Source organism: Oncorhynchus mykiss, chromosome 22 (genome assembly GCF_057628025.1).
Source record: "Oncorhynchus mykiss isolate SJ-2025 chromosome 22, ASM5762802v1, whole genome shotgun sequence".
Classification (NCBI taxonomy): domain Eukaryota; kingdom Metazoa; phylum Chordata; class Actinopteri; order Salmoniformes; family Salmonidae; genus Oncorhynchus; species Oncorhynchus mykiss.
In genome coordinates this window covers 17,378,785-17,394,215 of record NC_143043.1, presented here as the reverse complement: position 1 = coordinate 17,394,215, position 15,431 = coordinate 17,378,785, and the positions used below count along the sequence as shown (strand labels likewise).

General features: G+C 42.0%; 1 protein-coding gene across 1 annotated transcript; it reads left to right on the top strand.

Annotated features, from left to right (window-relative positions):
* Positions 1 to 10,552: 10,552 nt before the first annotated feature.
* On the top strand, positions 10,553 to 14,915 carry LOC110501462 (Golgi reassembly-stacking protein 2). The gene is made up of 10 exons (XM_021579047.3): positions 10,553 to 11,024; positions 11,449 to 11,529; positions 11,896 to 12,099; positions 12,255 to 12,341; positions 12,449 to 12,579; positions 12,670 to 12,802; positions 12,931 to 13,054; positions 13,526 to 13,639; positions 13,741 to 13,857; positions 13,953 to 14,915. The coding sequence occupies exons 1-10, from the start codon at positions 10,962 to 10,964 to the stop codon at positions 14,222 to 14,224; spliced, it is 1,326 nt and encodes a 441-aa protein (XP_021434722.3). The 5' UTR covers positions 10,553 to 10,961; the 3' UTR covers positions 14,225 to 14,915.
* Positions 14,916 to 15,431: the final 516 nt, after the last annotated feature.

Here is a 15,431-nt window from a genome sequence, read left to right as displayed (position 1 = left end):
CCAGACTGTCACGTCTGTCACACGTGCTCAGTGTGAACCTGCTTTCATCTGTGAAGAGCACAAGGCGCCAGTGGCGAATTTGCCAATCTTGGTGTTCTCTGGCAAATGCCAAACGTCCTGCACGGTGTTGGGCTGTAAGCACAACCCCCACCTGTGGACGTCGGGCCCTCATACCACCCTCATGGAGTCTGTTTCTGACCGTTTGAGCAGACACATGCACATTTGTGGCCTGCTGGAGGTCATTTTGCAGGGCTCTGTCAGTGCTCCTCCTGCTCCTCCTTGCACAAAGGCGGAGGTAGCGTTCCTGCTGCTGGGTTGTTGCCCTCCTACGGCCTCCTCCACGTCTCCTGATGTACTGGCCTGTCTCCTGGTAGCGCCTCCATGCTCTGGACACTACGCTGACAGACACAGCAAACCTTCTTGCCATAGCTCACATTGATGTGCCATCCTGGATGAGCTGCACTACCGGAGCCACTTGTGTGGGTTGTAGACTCCGTCTCATGCTACCACTAGAGTGAAAGCACCGCCAGCATTCAAAAGTGACCACAACATCAGCCAGGAAGCATAGGAACTGAGAAGTGGTCTGTGGTCACCACCTGCAGAACCACTCCTTTATTGGGGGTGTCTTGCTAATTTCTACCTTCCACCTGTTGTCTATTCCATTTGCACAACAGCATGTGAAATTTATTGTCAATCAGTGTTGCTTCCTAAGTGGACAGTTTGATTTCACAGAAGTGTGATTGACTTGGAGTTACATTGTGTTGTTTAAGTGTTCCCTTTTATTTTTTTTGAGCAGTGTAAATAAATACAGCCCTTAATATAACCAATAGATGGATTAAGATATTTGTATAGTAATATGTAACTCAGTCACCACCCTTAACCTTAGTGCAATCTATGTTGTGTAAATGTAATATGTCTTTGTGAATCACACTGACTGAATGTTATAACGTCACACGACTAGCTGTGGGAGGGAAGCTGAGCTCCGTCAGCAGATTTGCTGGTGCTTTATTTAGTGAGAAGCAGAATGCTAAACTATCTGGGGAAATATTTTACCCTAGGGATTGTTGCACATTGTAGAGCGTTTACTCTGTTTTGAAGTATTTCACTTCATGAAGGGGGCCATTTTGATGAAATGTATCTCACCTTTCAAATCCATAAACTATGTCATGGATGTTCTGGGGGTCTTTACATGATCCACATGTGCACAGTTTTATCCTGTGAGCATCGCCGTGTTGTAAAAGACCAATTGTTTGTCATTGAGATGTTGATTTAAACAAAACAAATGCACAGTTATGATGATGATGATGATGATGATTCTGTTGTTTCCGTGATGAAATACGTTGAATACATTCCTCAGTGGGATGGATGTCCCCCGTCGAGGTAGGCACTTTAACCTCTCATACCATGTGCAGCGCATTGCAGTCCTATTTACAGCAGAAACAAAAATCTCAGCTTTTTAAAAAAAACACTAAAAAAAACAGTGGGGGCATGTTTTTGGCTGTTCTTTGTTAATGAGGTCCAATGATCATCTGTTACGCATCCGCACTGTTGAAATAAATCTGTGGCTGTGAGTCTGCTCGACTGCTGTTTTTCATACCCTACTGTGGTCTTCCTATAGTTCCCTCTGGGGTCTTGGTTTTTCGGTGGCTAAAATAAGAAAAGCCTTTAGGTGACAGACCTGCCTTTATGGACTCAGGTCAGCCATGGGGAACAGCAATGATGTGAGAGCAACTTGGAGCTGATTGACCTCAGAAGACACTCGGGCCTTTGCCACTCACCATCCATCTGTCATCAGAGGTCAACTGAATGCAGTTAACCATTGAGCACCATTGAGATATCTCAAATACTCCTCATTTACAAAGTATGAATATTTCTGATTGCTCAAAAAAATGGAAGTTGCAATTCCGCAGTACCAAAATCCAGTATGGGCAGTAAAAATGAACAATTCCTGTATCAATCTTTTCAACCATGGCCAGTGAAATGATCAGCCCACTCCGCAAGGCCAAAGATCTGTTATGAGGAAATGTGTGTGTATTTCCAGTGCCTTGTCCAAATTCTCCAAAGAGTCTGTGATTGCCATTCTCCGTTCCTCAAATGAATCCCCCTGGAGGGTGAGGTTTATTGGCTGATCATCTCACAGCTGAGCTTTCACGAGGCCCCGCCGTGTACTCCACTCCTCTCATTAATCACACTTTGAAGATATTCATCATAAAAAGCATCACACTGTGCTCCCTTTACCTCTTGTTTTTTATCTCTCAGAGAAGCCCATTTCAAGGCTCTGCCTGGGTGCATTTTATTTGAATCCAGTCATACTGGAGCTGAGCGTTTTCAGTGGTGCAAGGTGAGCTACAACCACCACTCCCCCTGCGAGACACTCCTCTCGGTTTCACCGGCCACTGCCGTGATCCTTATGGACAGGATGCCATTGAATGTTTTGTAAAGCAACACAAAATACAGGATTGGGAAGAATCACATTTCCTAAGTGGGTAATTGAAATCATAAACCGTTCTTCTTTTCTTTGAGTCAAAGTGGGATAAATAAAGTGGTTAGGTTGTTTGCATCAGTAACGGTGATAAGATTGTCTGGGCTTAATTGAACTGATGCATAATTACAGAGCTCATTTGGAAGCAGGTGTCTGAGGCTCTTGAAATAATTGAAGGTTAACGAAAACGACGGAGCTGTATTAACTGAACCAGCATTTGTATCACCCAATAATTGGCTCCTTTAGTCGTCACAGTCCAGCGACTCAGCAGAGACGAATGGCTTCCCACAGGAAGTTACATTCTCAACCTACACTGGAACATAAACATTAGTCCTTGGACTTCCACACGATGCAAAATGTATCATCTCCAGAGCTGTATTAGTATCACCAAGATTGTTTGAAGAAAATGTCAATTTTGACTGAAACATGTAAGGGGAATAAATGTTCTAATTTGCATTGTCTTGGAATCACAGCCTTTGCACTCTCATTCATTTTTCTTTTTAATGTTAACCAATCACAAACGCTTTGGGACAGCTCTCTGATATGGAGCATAAAAGTCCTATTGAATTGTTTTCCATATTGCTCCATCACCTTAACCAACAATCTGTAAGCCCATCAATTCCAATTACACACATTATTAAACTTTGATCACGTCCAAAGCAGGCCTTTGAAAATAACAAGCATGGCTGGTTTCCTCTCCTATATTCTCGGTCTCTCGAGGTAGACGGTCTATGAACACCAGACTGTGAAATGCCTGCTGTCGGACCGGCCACTAGGATGGCCACCCTCCATTTCACACCACAATTACAACTTCTCTGTCCCCAACACACTGCCCATGAGGAGATGGTTGTCCTAAAGAGGCTTTAGTTTCCTTGTCCAGTTGAAAAGGAAACAAATCCCAGGTTCAATCTCAATTCATCTAGCTGAACCTCTGGTTTTTAATTATGCTATAAATGATTTACTGGTAGTTTGTCAGAATGTGTCCAGATATGGTATTGGTTTCATCTGCTTGTTATACAATCTTTCCATCGATTTTTGTGGGATATTGATATTTATGATGATTTGTGCTTTAAGAGCGGTCTTAGATGCAGCCTCTTCTTCCTAACCACAGCACTGGGAGTTCTCTCTCAGCCGTATCTCTGCACCTCCAGCGCCCTCATGTGGTCACTGAGGTCCCAGACGTTCTGCACACCATATGGGGTTCTCCCCCTATCCCCTCTCAGATGTAGAGCTCTCCTCTCATATCTATCCATCAGTCTAGTCATTGGGTTCCTGATGCGCCAGCTCCATCTCCCACCCTGGGGAATCACTGCTTCATTATGCCCCTGATAGATACTGACATGCCCGTTGTGCGCGGCTGGTCTAATGAAATGGTGATGATGATGATATTCACGGGGGCTCATTGCCACGCCACCCCCTTTTTGCACTCTCCCTCTTTCACGCACGCACGCACACACACACACACACACACTCCATAAATAGCCGTTTAATAATAGACCATATCTTCTGAAATGTTGCTAAACATGTTTATTATGATCAACTAAAAAAACTAAGTATTTAACCTTTATTTAACTAGGCAAGTCAGTTAAGAAAAGAAGAAAACGTATTTTATAATGACGGCCTACCCTGGCCAAACCCTGCCCTAATAACCCGGACGATGCTGGGCCAATTGTGCGCCGCCCTATGGGACTTGTGCCTGTTATTGACCTCGCGGTTCACTCCCAGCGCAAGGCTTGATTTGTCTTGGCAGAAAGCAAATGTATGAGTGCAAGATGAATAGTGCATCGACAGCAACGTGTTCATTTCTCTGGCTATCGTGTCTGAACCCCTAATGGGGCTCTTGTTAAAGTTGAAAGGCCGCTAGTAAATGTCTCTCTTGGACAGTTTCTAAAGGCAATTAACATTTGCCGAGAGCAATTACACTGCAGCCAGGCAGCCTGTATGCTGATTACCACCATGTAGTTTAGAGGAACAAGAGGACCGTGATGCAGTGCTCAGCCTCACTCCAACGCGGTTCAGTGTTTCTAACATGAGGAGGGCTGACACTGCCAGGGTACTCACTGTGAGCCATGACCTGGCCTGGCAGGGAACACAGTGTCAGTGGTTGAGATGAAAACAATAAACAGTGATAACTGTGTGATAAACATTTCACCAGCATATATACCTGTTCTGACCTGTCAGCTAAACAAACACAGGCTTTTCTTCCTCTCTCTGAGAAATACTTTATCTCTGCCTCCCCAGCACAGTGTGTCTGAGATACAGCTCCTCGAACCACAGTCTCCCCTTTATTTTGACAGTCTCCTCTTCCCAGGGGGTACAGAGGATTCATTAAAATACAAACCCACTGCAATGCACAATTCAAGTCTTTTTTATTTAATTTTTTACACTGGGTCTGATTATGCCTGCAGTCACTGAGCTCTGTCAGGATGCGTTTGGAAGGCTCTCATTAGCTTCGCTACTGGACCACAAGCAGAGGGCCAAAGCCAGACAGGAAGGAGATCATGGCAGGCGACCACAGCTCTGGAGGATCCCATCATGACAGGCCAGGCCAGGCGGTTGGTGTGGGCAGCCCAGAGAAGAGACGGCTCTTTGCCACGCGGTGCACGCTGAAGGATCAAACATTTAACCCAGAGAGGTAATTTTTTTGCTCTGCTTTAAAGAGGATTGTAACCCTTACCGTAACGTAAAATATTGGTCATCTGATCTACACACACATTTTCATGCCCAGATTGTTGCCAGTTCATAAGTAAAATATACTCATTTATTTTACGGGCTTCTGTGTTTAGCATTTGCTAGTATTGACATTCCCAAACCTTTTGGGTCTTTCTTCAGTAATATACACCACTGAAATGTTGACTCTTTCAAAACATCCAGGTCTGTGTCCTGAAAACTCCCCAGAGGTTGCAGAGTATATTTTACCGTACTGTAAGAATAGATTTTCAGGTACACTAAGAATACTATATTTCATTGGTCCAGACTTGCAGTGTAAATGACTTGGAGGACTGAATGGGTATAAATCTGTGACAGCCACATAGAGCGGCTCTGAGAGGAGCGATGATTGCAGGGACTTAAGGCGTCAGCAAGCTGCTGGTGAAATACTGAGTTTATTTATTTACTTCTAGGAGGATAGTGTCATTGTAGACACTAGATTGTTCACTGCTTAAAAGTATTAGGGACAAAATTGTAATGTCACAAATCTAATATGTTTGCACAATATATAAATCATATAAATAAAATAGTATTACCATAGTACTGAATTCATAAGGCACATATTGTATTAATTTCAGTCCAGGAATGCAGATGAAGTATTCTTACAGTTTGCTATCAGTCAGTGATAATCATATGCATGGCTCCTCCCACTGATGGTACTAGACAGCACCATCCAGCACCTATGGAATCAACAACCATGTCGGTGTTTTCATTTACAGTGTTTGGGTGCCGCCACGATGGATAAAGGCGCTGATACAGTTTGCTGAGGAAAACATTCTATTTATGTCAGGTCGTCTATTATCCAACTGTTCAACATGAAATTCCTTTCTCATTCCAAAGAAAGACCTGGAACATCATGAGACGCGTTGATAAGGTTCCACTTGGTATGCCTGTTTTGTGATGATTCCCCAATCATGAGATACAGTGCCTTCAGAAATGATTCATACCCCTTGACTTGTTCCACATTTTGTTGTGTTACAGCCTGAATTCAAAATTGATCAAATATATATTTTTAAATGGTCACCCATCTACACACACTAACCACCCCATAATGAAAAAGTAAAAACGTGTTTTTAGACATAATTTGCAAATGTATTGAAAATGAAATACAGAAATATCTAATTTACATAACTACTCACACCCCCAAACCAATACATGTTAGAAACACCTTTGGTAGCGATTATGGCTGTGAGTTTTTCTGGGTAAGTCTCTCTAAGAGCTTTGCACTTATTGTACAATATTTGCACATTATTCTTTTTTTAAAATTCTTCAAACTCTGTCATGTTGGTTGATGATCAAAACTAGACAACCATTTTCAAGTCTTACCATAGATTTTCAGATTTTATAGACGATTTAAGTCAAAACTGTAACTGGGCTCTTCAGGAACCTTCAATGTGGTCTTGGTAAGCAATTACAGTGTGTATTTGACCTTGTGTTGTAGGTTATTGTCCTGCTGAAAGGTGGATTTGTCTCCCAGTGTCTGTTGGAAAGCAGAATGAACCAGGTTCTCCTCTAGGAATTTACCTCTGCTTAGCTCTATTTCTTTTCTTTATATCCTAAAAAAAACTCCCTAATCCTTGTCGATGACAAGCATACACATAACATGATGCAGCCACCACCATTCTTGAAAATATAAATTGTGGTACTCAGTGATATGTTTGGGGCAAATACAACACAATGCTTTCTATTCAGGACATAACGTTTTACTTTAGTGCCTTATTGCAAACAGGATGCATGTTTTGGAATATTTTTATTATGTACAGGCTTCTTTCTTTTCACTCTGTCACTTAGACTAGTATTGTGGAGTATTAGGTGTAAAAACTTACTTATCAAGTTGCGGCCCACGTCTTGGAGGCAGGCCACTTGATTTAGTCTCTGCGTTATATTGGCATCGAACATGTCATCGAACATGTCACCCTCCCTAGGAGAGGGAGTGACCTTGATAATTTATTGTTAAAACGAGAGGCTGCCTGGATCTTTAATTTAAAGACCCTTGCACCCTTCGGTCTCAACGTAGACTTTGGTCTGAAGCCATTCTTGTGATTATTGTGACTTTGCCATTGTAATTGTTTGTAAGCTTGTGTAGTCAAATGAATCTATGCTATCCATTTGTTGTTTGTATGCTGTTCTTTGTATGACATTTTAATATTTGATTATTAACCAATGATATTAGGCCACTCTTGGCCATGATTACAGACACCTGTGTCTTTTGACACTATATAAACGAGTCATCCTGCAGTGTTTGTGATTATACCCTGATGAAGACAGCTTGGCTGTCGAAACGTTGGTAATTCCATTTTTGCATCTGAGCTCCTAGAGTGTGGAGACTCTTTTAGAGACTCTTTTATTTTCTAGTATTGTGGAGTAACCATCCTCAGTTTTCTCCTATCAAAGCCATTAAACTCTGTAACTGTTTCAAAGTTAGCATTAGCCTCATGGTGAAATCCCTGTGCGGTTTCCTTCCTCTCCGGCAACTGAGTATCTTTATAGTGACTGGGTGTATTGATACATCATCCAAAGTGTAATTAATAACTTCACCATGCTCAAAGGGATATTTTTACCCATCTACAGTTGAAGTCGGAAGTTTACATACACTTAGGTTGGAGTCATTAAAACTGTTTTTGAACCACGCCACACATTTCTTGTTAACAAACTATAGTTTGGCAAGTCGGTTAGGACATCTACTTTGTGCATGACACAAGTAATTTTTCCAACAATTGTTTACAGACAGATTATTTCATTTATAATTCACTGAATCACAATTCCAGTGAAGTTTACATACACTAAGTTGACTGTGCCTTTAAACAGCTTAACAAATTCCAGAAAATGATGTCATGCCTTTTAGAAGCTTCTGATAGGCTAATTGACATCATTTGAGTCAATTGGAGGTGTGCCTGTGGATGTATTTCAAGGCCTACCTTCAAACTCAGTGCCTCTTTGCTTGACTTCATGGGAAAATCAGAAAAAATCAGCCAAGACCTCAGAAAAAAATTGTAGACCTCCACAAGTCTGGTTCATCCTTGGGAACAATTTCCAAACGCCTGAAGGTACATCTGTACAAACAATAGTACGCAAGTATAAACACCATGGGACCACGTAGACGTCATACCGCCCAGGAAGGAGACACGTTCTGTCTCCTAGAGATGAACGTACTTTGGTGTGAAAAGTGCAAATTGATCCCGGAACAACAGCAAAGGACCTTGTGAAGATGCTGGAGGAAACTGGTACAAAAATATCTATATCCACAGTAAAACAAGTCCTATTTATTTTTTATTTTTATTTTACCTTTCTTTAACCAGGCAAGTCAGTTAAGAACAAATTCTTATTTTCAATGACGGCCTGGGAACAGTGGGTTAACTGCCTGTTCAGGGGCAGAACGACAGATTTGTACCTTGTCAGCTCGGGGGTTTGAACTCACAACCTTCCGGTTACTAGTCCAACGCTCTAACCACTAGGCTACCCTGCCGCCCCAAATATCGACATAACCTGAAAGGCCGCTCAGCAAGGAAGAAGCCACTGCTCCATAACCACCATAAAAAAGTCAGAAGTTTGCAACTGCACATGGGGACAAAGATTGTACTTTTTGGAGAAATGTCCTCTGGTCTGATGAAACAAAAATAGAATTGTTTGGCCATAATGCCCATTGTTATGTTTGGAGGAAAAAGAGGGAGGCTTGCAAGCCGAAGAACACCATCCCAGTCGTGAAGCACAGGGTGGCAGCATCATGTTGTGGGGGTGCTTGCTGCAGGAGGGACTGGTGCACTTCACAAAATAGATGGCTTCATGAAGAAGGAAAACATGTGGTTATGTTGAAGCAACCTCTCAAGACATCAGTCAGGAAGTTAAAGCTTGGTCGCAAATGGGTCTTCCAAATGGACAATGACCCCAAGCATACTTCCAAAGTTGTGGCAAAATGGCTTAAGGACAACAAAGTCAAGGTATTGGAGTGGCCATCACCAAGCCCGACCTCAATCCTTTAGAAAATTTGTGGGCAGAACTGAAAAAGCGTGTGCAAGCAAGGAGGCCTACTTTTATTTATTTATTTATTTATTTATTTATTTATTTATTTATTTCACCTTTATTTAACCAGGTAGGCTAGTTGAGAACAAGTTCTCATTTGCAACTGCGACCTGGCCAAGATAAAGCGTAGCAATTCGACACATACAACAACACAGAGTTACACATGGAATAAACAAAACATAGTCAATAATACAGTAGAACAAAAGAAAACAAAAAGTATATTTACAGTGAGTGCAAATGAGGTAAGTTAAGGAAATAAATAGGCCATGGTGGCGAAGTAATTACAAAATAGCAATTAAACACTAGAATGGTAGATCGGCAGAAGATGAATGTGCAGGTAGAGATACTGGGGTGCAAAGGAGCAAAATAAAGGGAATTTTCACTAGATTAAATTTCAGGAATTGTGAAAAACTGAGTTTAAATATAAGGTGTATGTAAAGTTCCGACTTGAACTGTACCAATATGTACCCTTTTTTTCAAGGTACTGGAAAACCTTCCTGGTCTTTGTGGTTGAATCTGCATTTGAAATTCACTGTTCAACTGAGGGACCTTACAATTATCTGTATGTGTAGGGTACAGAGATTGGGTAGTCATTCAAAAAGCATGTTAAACACCATTATTGCACACAGAGTGAGTCCATGCAACTTATTACGTCACTTGTTAAGCTATTTACTCCTGAATGTATTTAGGCTTGCCATAACAAAGGGGTTGAATACTTATTGACACAAGACATTTCAGCTTTTCATTTTTCATTCATTTGTCAAAATTCCACTTTGACATTATGGAGTATTGTGTGTGGGCCAGTGACATCAAAGCTAATTTGAATACATTTTAAATTCTGGCTGTGTAAAAAGTCATTGGGTGTGAATAGTTTCTGAAGGCACTGTAGACACAATAGCATACACTGCTTTCTATAGCTATACTGTCCCATTCTAAAACATGGAAAATACCCAATGGAAGGTGATTTAACATTATACACCCTTCACATTACATTATATTTTCTTTAGAGTGACCTTAAATAGCCATCAAATAAGAGCATCAACATTTGTATAAATGCATAGCCTACTAAACTGCTGAGAAACTTTTTTGTTTTCTTTGAAACTTTTCATAATACACACATTCGTTTGATTAACTGGATTAAAAAAAAGTATTTAAAAAAACACATTGAACACACAAAATCATCCACAAAGTTTTAGCACTTTGTATTTTTGACGATGCCAGAAACCAAAGACAGTACAGTATAAAGATAAGCAGAAACTGCGTATCCAAAAGAAATCCTCGATCACGCTTGTATGCGATGTCATGGCGACGTTGGCTAGCTTAGCGCATGCGTAGAAACACGTCAACGGGTATCTCGCGCCAAAATGCGCATGTGCAAACATTCAAATCAAAGCCCCTCCAATATAAAGTTGTTTTTGACAAAAATGAAAACATGTCAGTTTGTCAATTTCACGAGGTTGGAGTAATACCATGTTCAACTACTTAAGATTGGTTCGAATCTAAGTTGTGCTTTTAGATTTAGATTTCGAATTAAGGAACAATGTTTTACTTATGTTATTGACCTCTGAAACCCCGGCCTGGTCTGCTTGGCAAACGTTCCCGGAAGGCTCACGATGTTGCGTCTCTGGGTTTAGAAACTCTCTCTTGCAGCCTATCTTTCGCATCATTCCGGAAACAGGGAAATAAAAGCTACTGTGGCTAGCCAGCCAATCGCAGTTTCAACACAAAAATATCCAGGGTTTGAGGAGACATGGGGGGAGCACAGAGCATCGAAATACCTGGAGGAGGATCCGAAGGTTATCACGTCCTCAGAGTATGGATATTTGCTAGCACACGGGGTCATATGCTAAACCATGCTGTAACTGGGATAGCTGATAGTGGGAACAACACAGAAATGCTTGTCAACAGACTGAATGATGTTGCGGCCTTCTGATTGCTGTAGCCTGTTAGTGTGTATTTTAGGGGCTTCCTATGAGCAATTCACAACATGTTTGCTGTTCAGAAAACAAACTATGTGTAGTCTAACCAAGTATACCGAGCAATGTCTGACAACTTGCTAGCTGATTTGGCTAGTTAGCTAGATTGCAAGCCAGCCATGAAGCTAGGCCATCACCTGACTTGAGGAACCGGTCGGGGTGTGATGTCCTTTCAATCCAGAACACATTTGTTGTTTCATTGAATGTTTCAAGGCAATAATATGAATAAGCCATGTGCAAACTTCATGTCTCAATTTGCAGGTGCAAGAGAACTCCCCTGGTCATCTTGCAGGATTGGAACCATTCTTTGACTTTATTATTTCCATCAGTGACACAAGATTGGTAAGCTGCCATTTTTCAAATGATCTACCTCCTGTATCTGTCAGATCCCTTGCCGCTCAAATGTTTTCAAAGCCAGGGATACAAGACAACCAATAGGTGGACTAGCTTTGTTTACAAGTGATGTACTTTAACATGGTTGTGACTAGACGGTTACAACCAGAAGTTACTTTTCGTAGCAGGTTAGGAGAGCATTTTACCTAACCTAACCCTTTTACCTAACCTAATAATCCTGATCCTGCTACATTCATTATCCTAACCTGCTGTGTAAGTTCTCCTAACCTGCTACGAAAAAGTCACATCTGGTCATAGCTTTATACCACCTAGACAAAACCCTTTAAAATCTGCTAACGTCTTCACTCTTGTCAGAACAAAGATAATGACACATTAAAAGACTTGCTGAAGGTGAACGTGGAGAAACCCATCAAGATGCTGGTATACAGCAGCAAGACACTTGAGCTGAGGGAGACAACAGTCACACCCAGCAACATGTGGGGAGGCCAGGGGCTGATGGGTGTCAGCATCCGATTCTGCAGCTTCGAAGGAGCCAATGAGAATGTGTGGCATGTTTTGGTGAGCGAATTGCCTTGCAGTTTAGAGCTGCAGACATGAATGAATGTAAAACTGGAAACGCCATGATTGTGTAGCTTAATCATAATGTGAGGACTTTCAGTTACCCGAGTGCATATATTTACAATTTCGATCTGTATTCTATTTCTTGTCCTCAGGAAGTTGAGCCAAATTCTCCTGCAGCCCTGGCTGGTTTGAGACCACTCACTGACTACATCATAGGTGCAGACACTGTCATGAATGAGGTGTGTGGAATGCCTTTCTTTAGTGACAATTCAATGATGTTCTCCCTACACTAAACGGTTGATGATGATGATGATTGATATAGTGTTTGACTTTGTCTTCCCCGCAGTCTGAAGATCTGTTCTCCCTCATTGAAACTCATGAAGGGAAAGGGCTTAAGTTGTATGTGTATAACACTGACACGGACAACTGTCGGGAGGTGGTCATCACTCCAAACTCTGAATGGGGTGGAGAGGGCAGGTAATGGCATTGACATTTGTTATTAATTCATTTAGCTGATGTGCCTATAGGCTGGCAGGTTGCACAGTTACTCTCTCTGCCCTTCTTCAGCCTAGGTTGTGGGATTGGCTATGGCTATCTGCACAGGATACCCACACAGCCATTTGAAGAGGGTAAGAAGATCAGTTTCCCCGGACAGATTCCAAGTGAGCCGGTTTCCCCACTCAAGGATGGCTTCACAGAGGTAAGACATTTTTGTAAATGACTGACTTCTTTTCACTCCTAATACCTGCCAGTCACATGAGGGAATTTATGTACTATGAGAATATTCTACAGCACTAGGTGTTGATCCCAGTTTAATTTGTTCCTCAGGTTCAGCTCTCTGCTGTCAGTCCTCAACCTGCGGTGCCTGCTGCTCCTACTGGGTTGAAACAAAATCTTTCTGACCTGTCAATCAGCTCAGCTCCTCTCACTGTACCAAACGCTCTACAAACAGGTATGCTACGTATCATTACTCTTAATTTAGATGCATATTGCTTACTGACTTGATATCACCATGTAAGAGATTAGTATTCTAGGTGGTGTCAGAGGAAGGCCCAAAAAATGGTCAGACTCCAGTCCCCCAAGTCAAATGGCCACCCGGACTAATTACATTGACACCCCCATCCTTTGTTTTTACACTGCTGCTAATCGCTGTTTATTATCTATGCATAGACACTTTACCCCTACCTACAAATTACGACTAACCTGTACCCCCGCACACTCGGTACCGGTACCCCCTGTATATATCCTAGGTATTGTTATTCTGTGTTACTTTTTACTTTTTTCCTTAACCAACAATGCAGTTTGAGAAATTGAGTTAAGGGCTTGTAAGTAAGCATTTCATGGTAAGCTCTACTACACCTGTTGTATTCGGCGCATGTGACAAATAATTTGATTTTATTACAATGGATCGTCTTTGTCCAAGGAGTGACTACTATGCCACTGTTGCCTAGCCAAGTCGGCCCGCTGCTAAGCACCGTACCTCCAATCCTCCCTGCTACCACGTTACCTCCAATCCTCCCTGCTACCACGTTACCAGGTACTCGCTAGACACGGTTCTAGTTTGGTTACAATATTATGCTGCATGTGTAACTTGCATGTGGCTTTGTGTATTTCATTATATTCACATTTCCTGCATAGGTCTAATGTCGTTACCCGGAGGACTACCTCCCCTTCCCAACCTGCCAAATTTGAATTTCACTTTGCCAGACTTCGGCACTGTATCGTTACCAGGTATCGGAGGGATGCCACCAGCAGGTAATGTCAATGTTTACGTTTAAATTTTATTTAAAAAAAAAAATACTTTCAGTAATATTTCTGTATTGCTGAAACATTACACCTGTGTTCCTTAGGTTTCCCTCCATTGGCCCCTCTTCCTCCCCTAAATCTATCCATGCTCAACTCCCAGCTGCCCCTGGTTCCAGGGGTAACTCTGCCTCCATCTGAGTTCACTCTTCCACCTGTCTCTGCAAATGTCAAAGTCTCCTATGAGCAGAGACCTGCCCTCATCCCGGACACAAAATCCTCCAGCGCCTCAGTGGTCATTGACAAATTGACAGAAACACTCCTCCCTACACCAGTGGCCTCCTTTGAACCAACAGAAGCGACCTCCGAGTCCTCCTAACAGAGGACCATCTACCAACAAGCTCTACTATCTTTAAAACTCAATCTGGAAACACTTGTAGTTGTACCCCTAATTCTCTACTTTGTTCCAAAAGTGTGTATACTTCCTGTCATGGATTTACAAGCTCTGGATTGGTGTAATCATTGGGGAGTGTTTCTCTCTCTCCCCTTAAATCCATCATGGGAAGTGTGCACTCTGGAAAAAGGGTGGAGAATCAGGATGTAGCCATGGTTGTTGAAACAGCAAGGGTCCTAAGAAGGATGGGAGAATTGTGAGAGACCCACTTTAGTAAATTGATACTGCATTACAAGCCAAGGGCTCTATTCAATCCGTGTCGCAGAAGTTCGGCTTTGCAGTTTGATTGCCTTTAAATTTCAATGTTCCTGCTTTAGTGGAGACTGCATATGTGAGGTCAAAGCAGCAATCAGCAGTAGAAACAAAGCATGCTCCCTGCCTGTTTTGGTAAAACGTTGAGGGATATGTTACCACTCAAATTCATAGACAGAGCTATGATGCAAAAATGTGTTTACAAACATTGGAGTAAAACATGCTTATATTTTGGGTTCTGGATAGTTGAACTCAGCTCATGAGCCATATTCTAATTGCGGAATCTGTAACGCTTCATCTTGTACTAAAACACTTAAGTGTGTATTTGAACCATCCCTGGATTAAATTATGTATTTTGTCTGTCTGGGTGTGAAAATGACGGGTCATTACTTTTGAAAACCACAGGGTGTCAGTGTAGGACCAAAGGAATCTACTTGGGTGAACAATGGGATTGTTCATTGTGCACTTACCAAGTTCGAAGAGTACATGTTGGGACAAAAATATTATTTATGGATGCAAATAGCTGTAGCTCCAAACAGTGTTGCATGATTCATCACCCTGTAGGCCTAATGCACATAATATGGTCCATTGAGCCCTTCAGCATTTTGTTTTAAGATGGTCAATGGAACGGAATATATTGGTGCAACAGCTTATCAAGAATACTGGTTGCTATTATTAGACCCAAAGCATGCCTGTTTTGTTGGGCAATGTACCTGCAAATAACCTGAAGGTCACCCTGGTCTCAGACGCCTGACTGCAGCGACAAGGAGTACTCATCCTACTTTGATCTTCCCCTCAGTTTCAATAATGAAGCCATTATCCATCAAGGGAACAGCAGTGCTTCTCCCACCGTCTCCAAAAGAAGTCACTCGTATGGCAT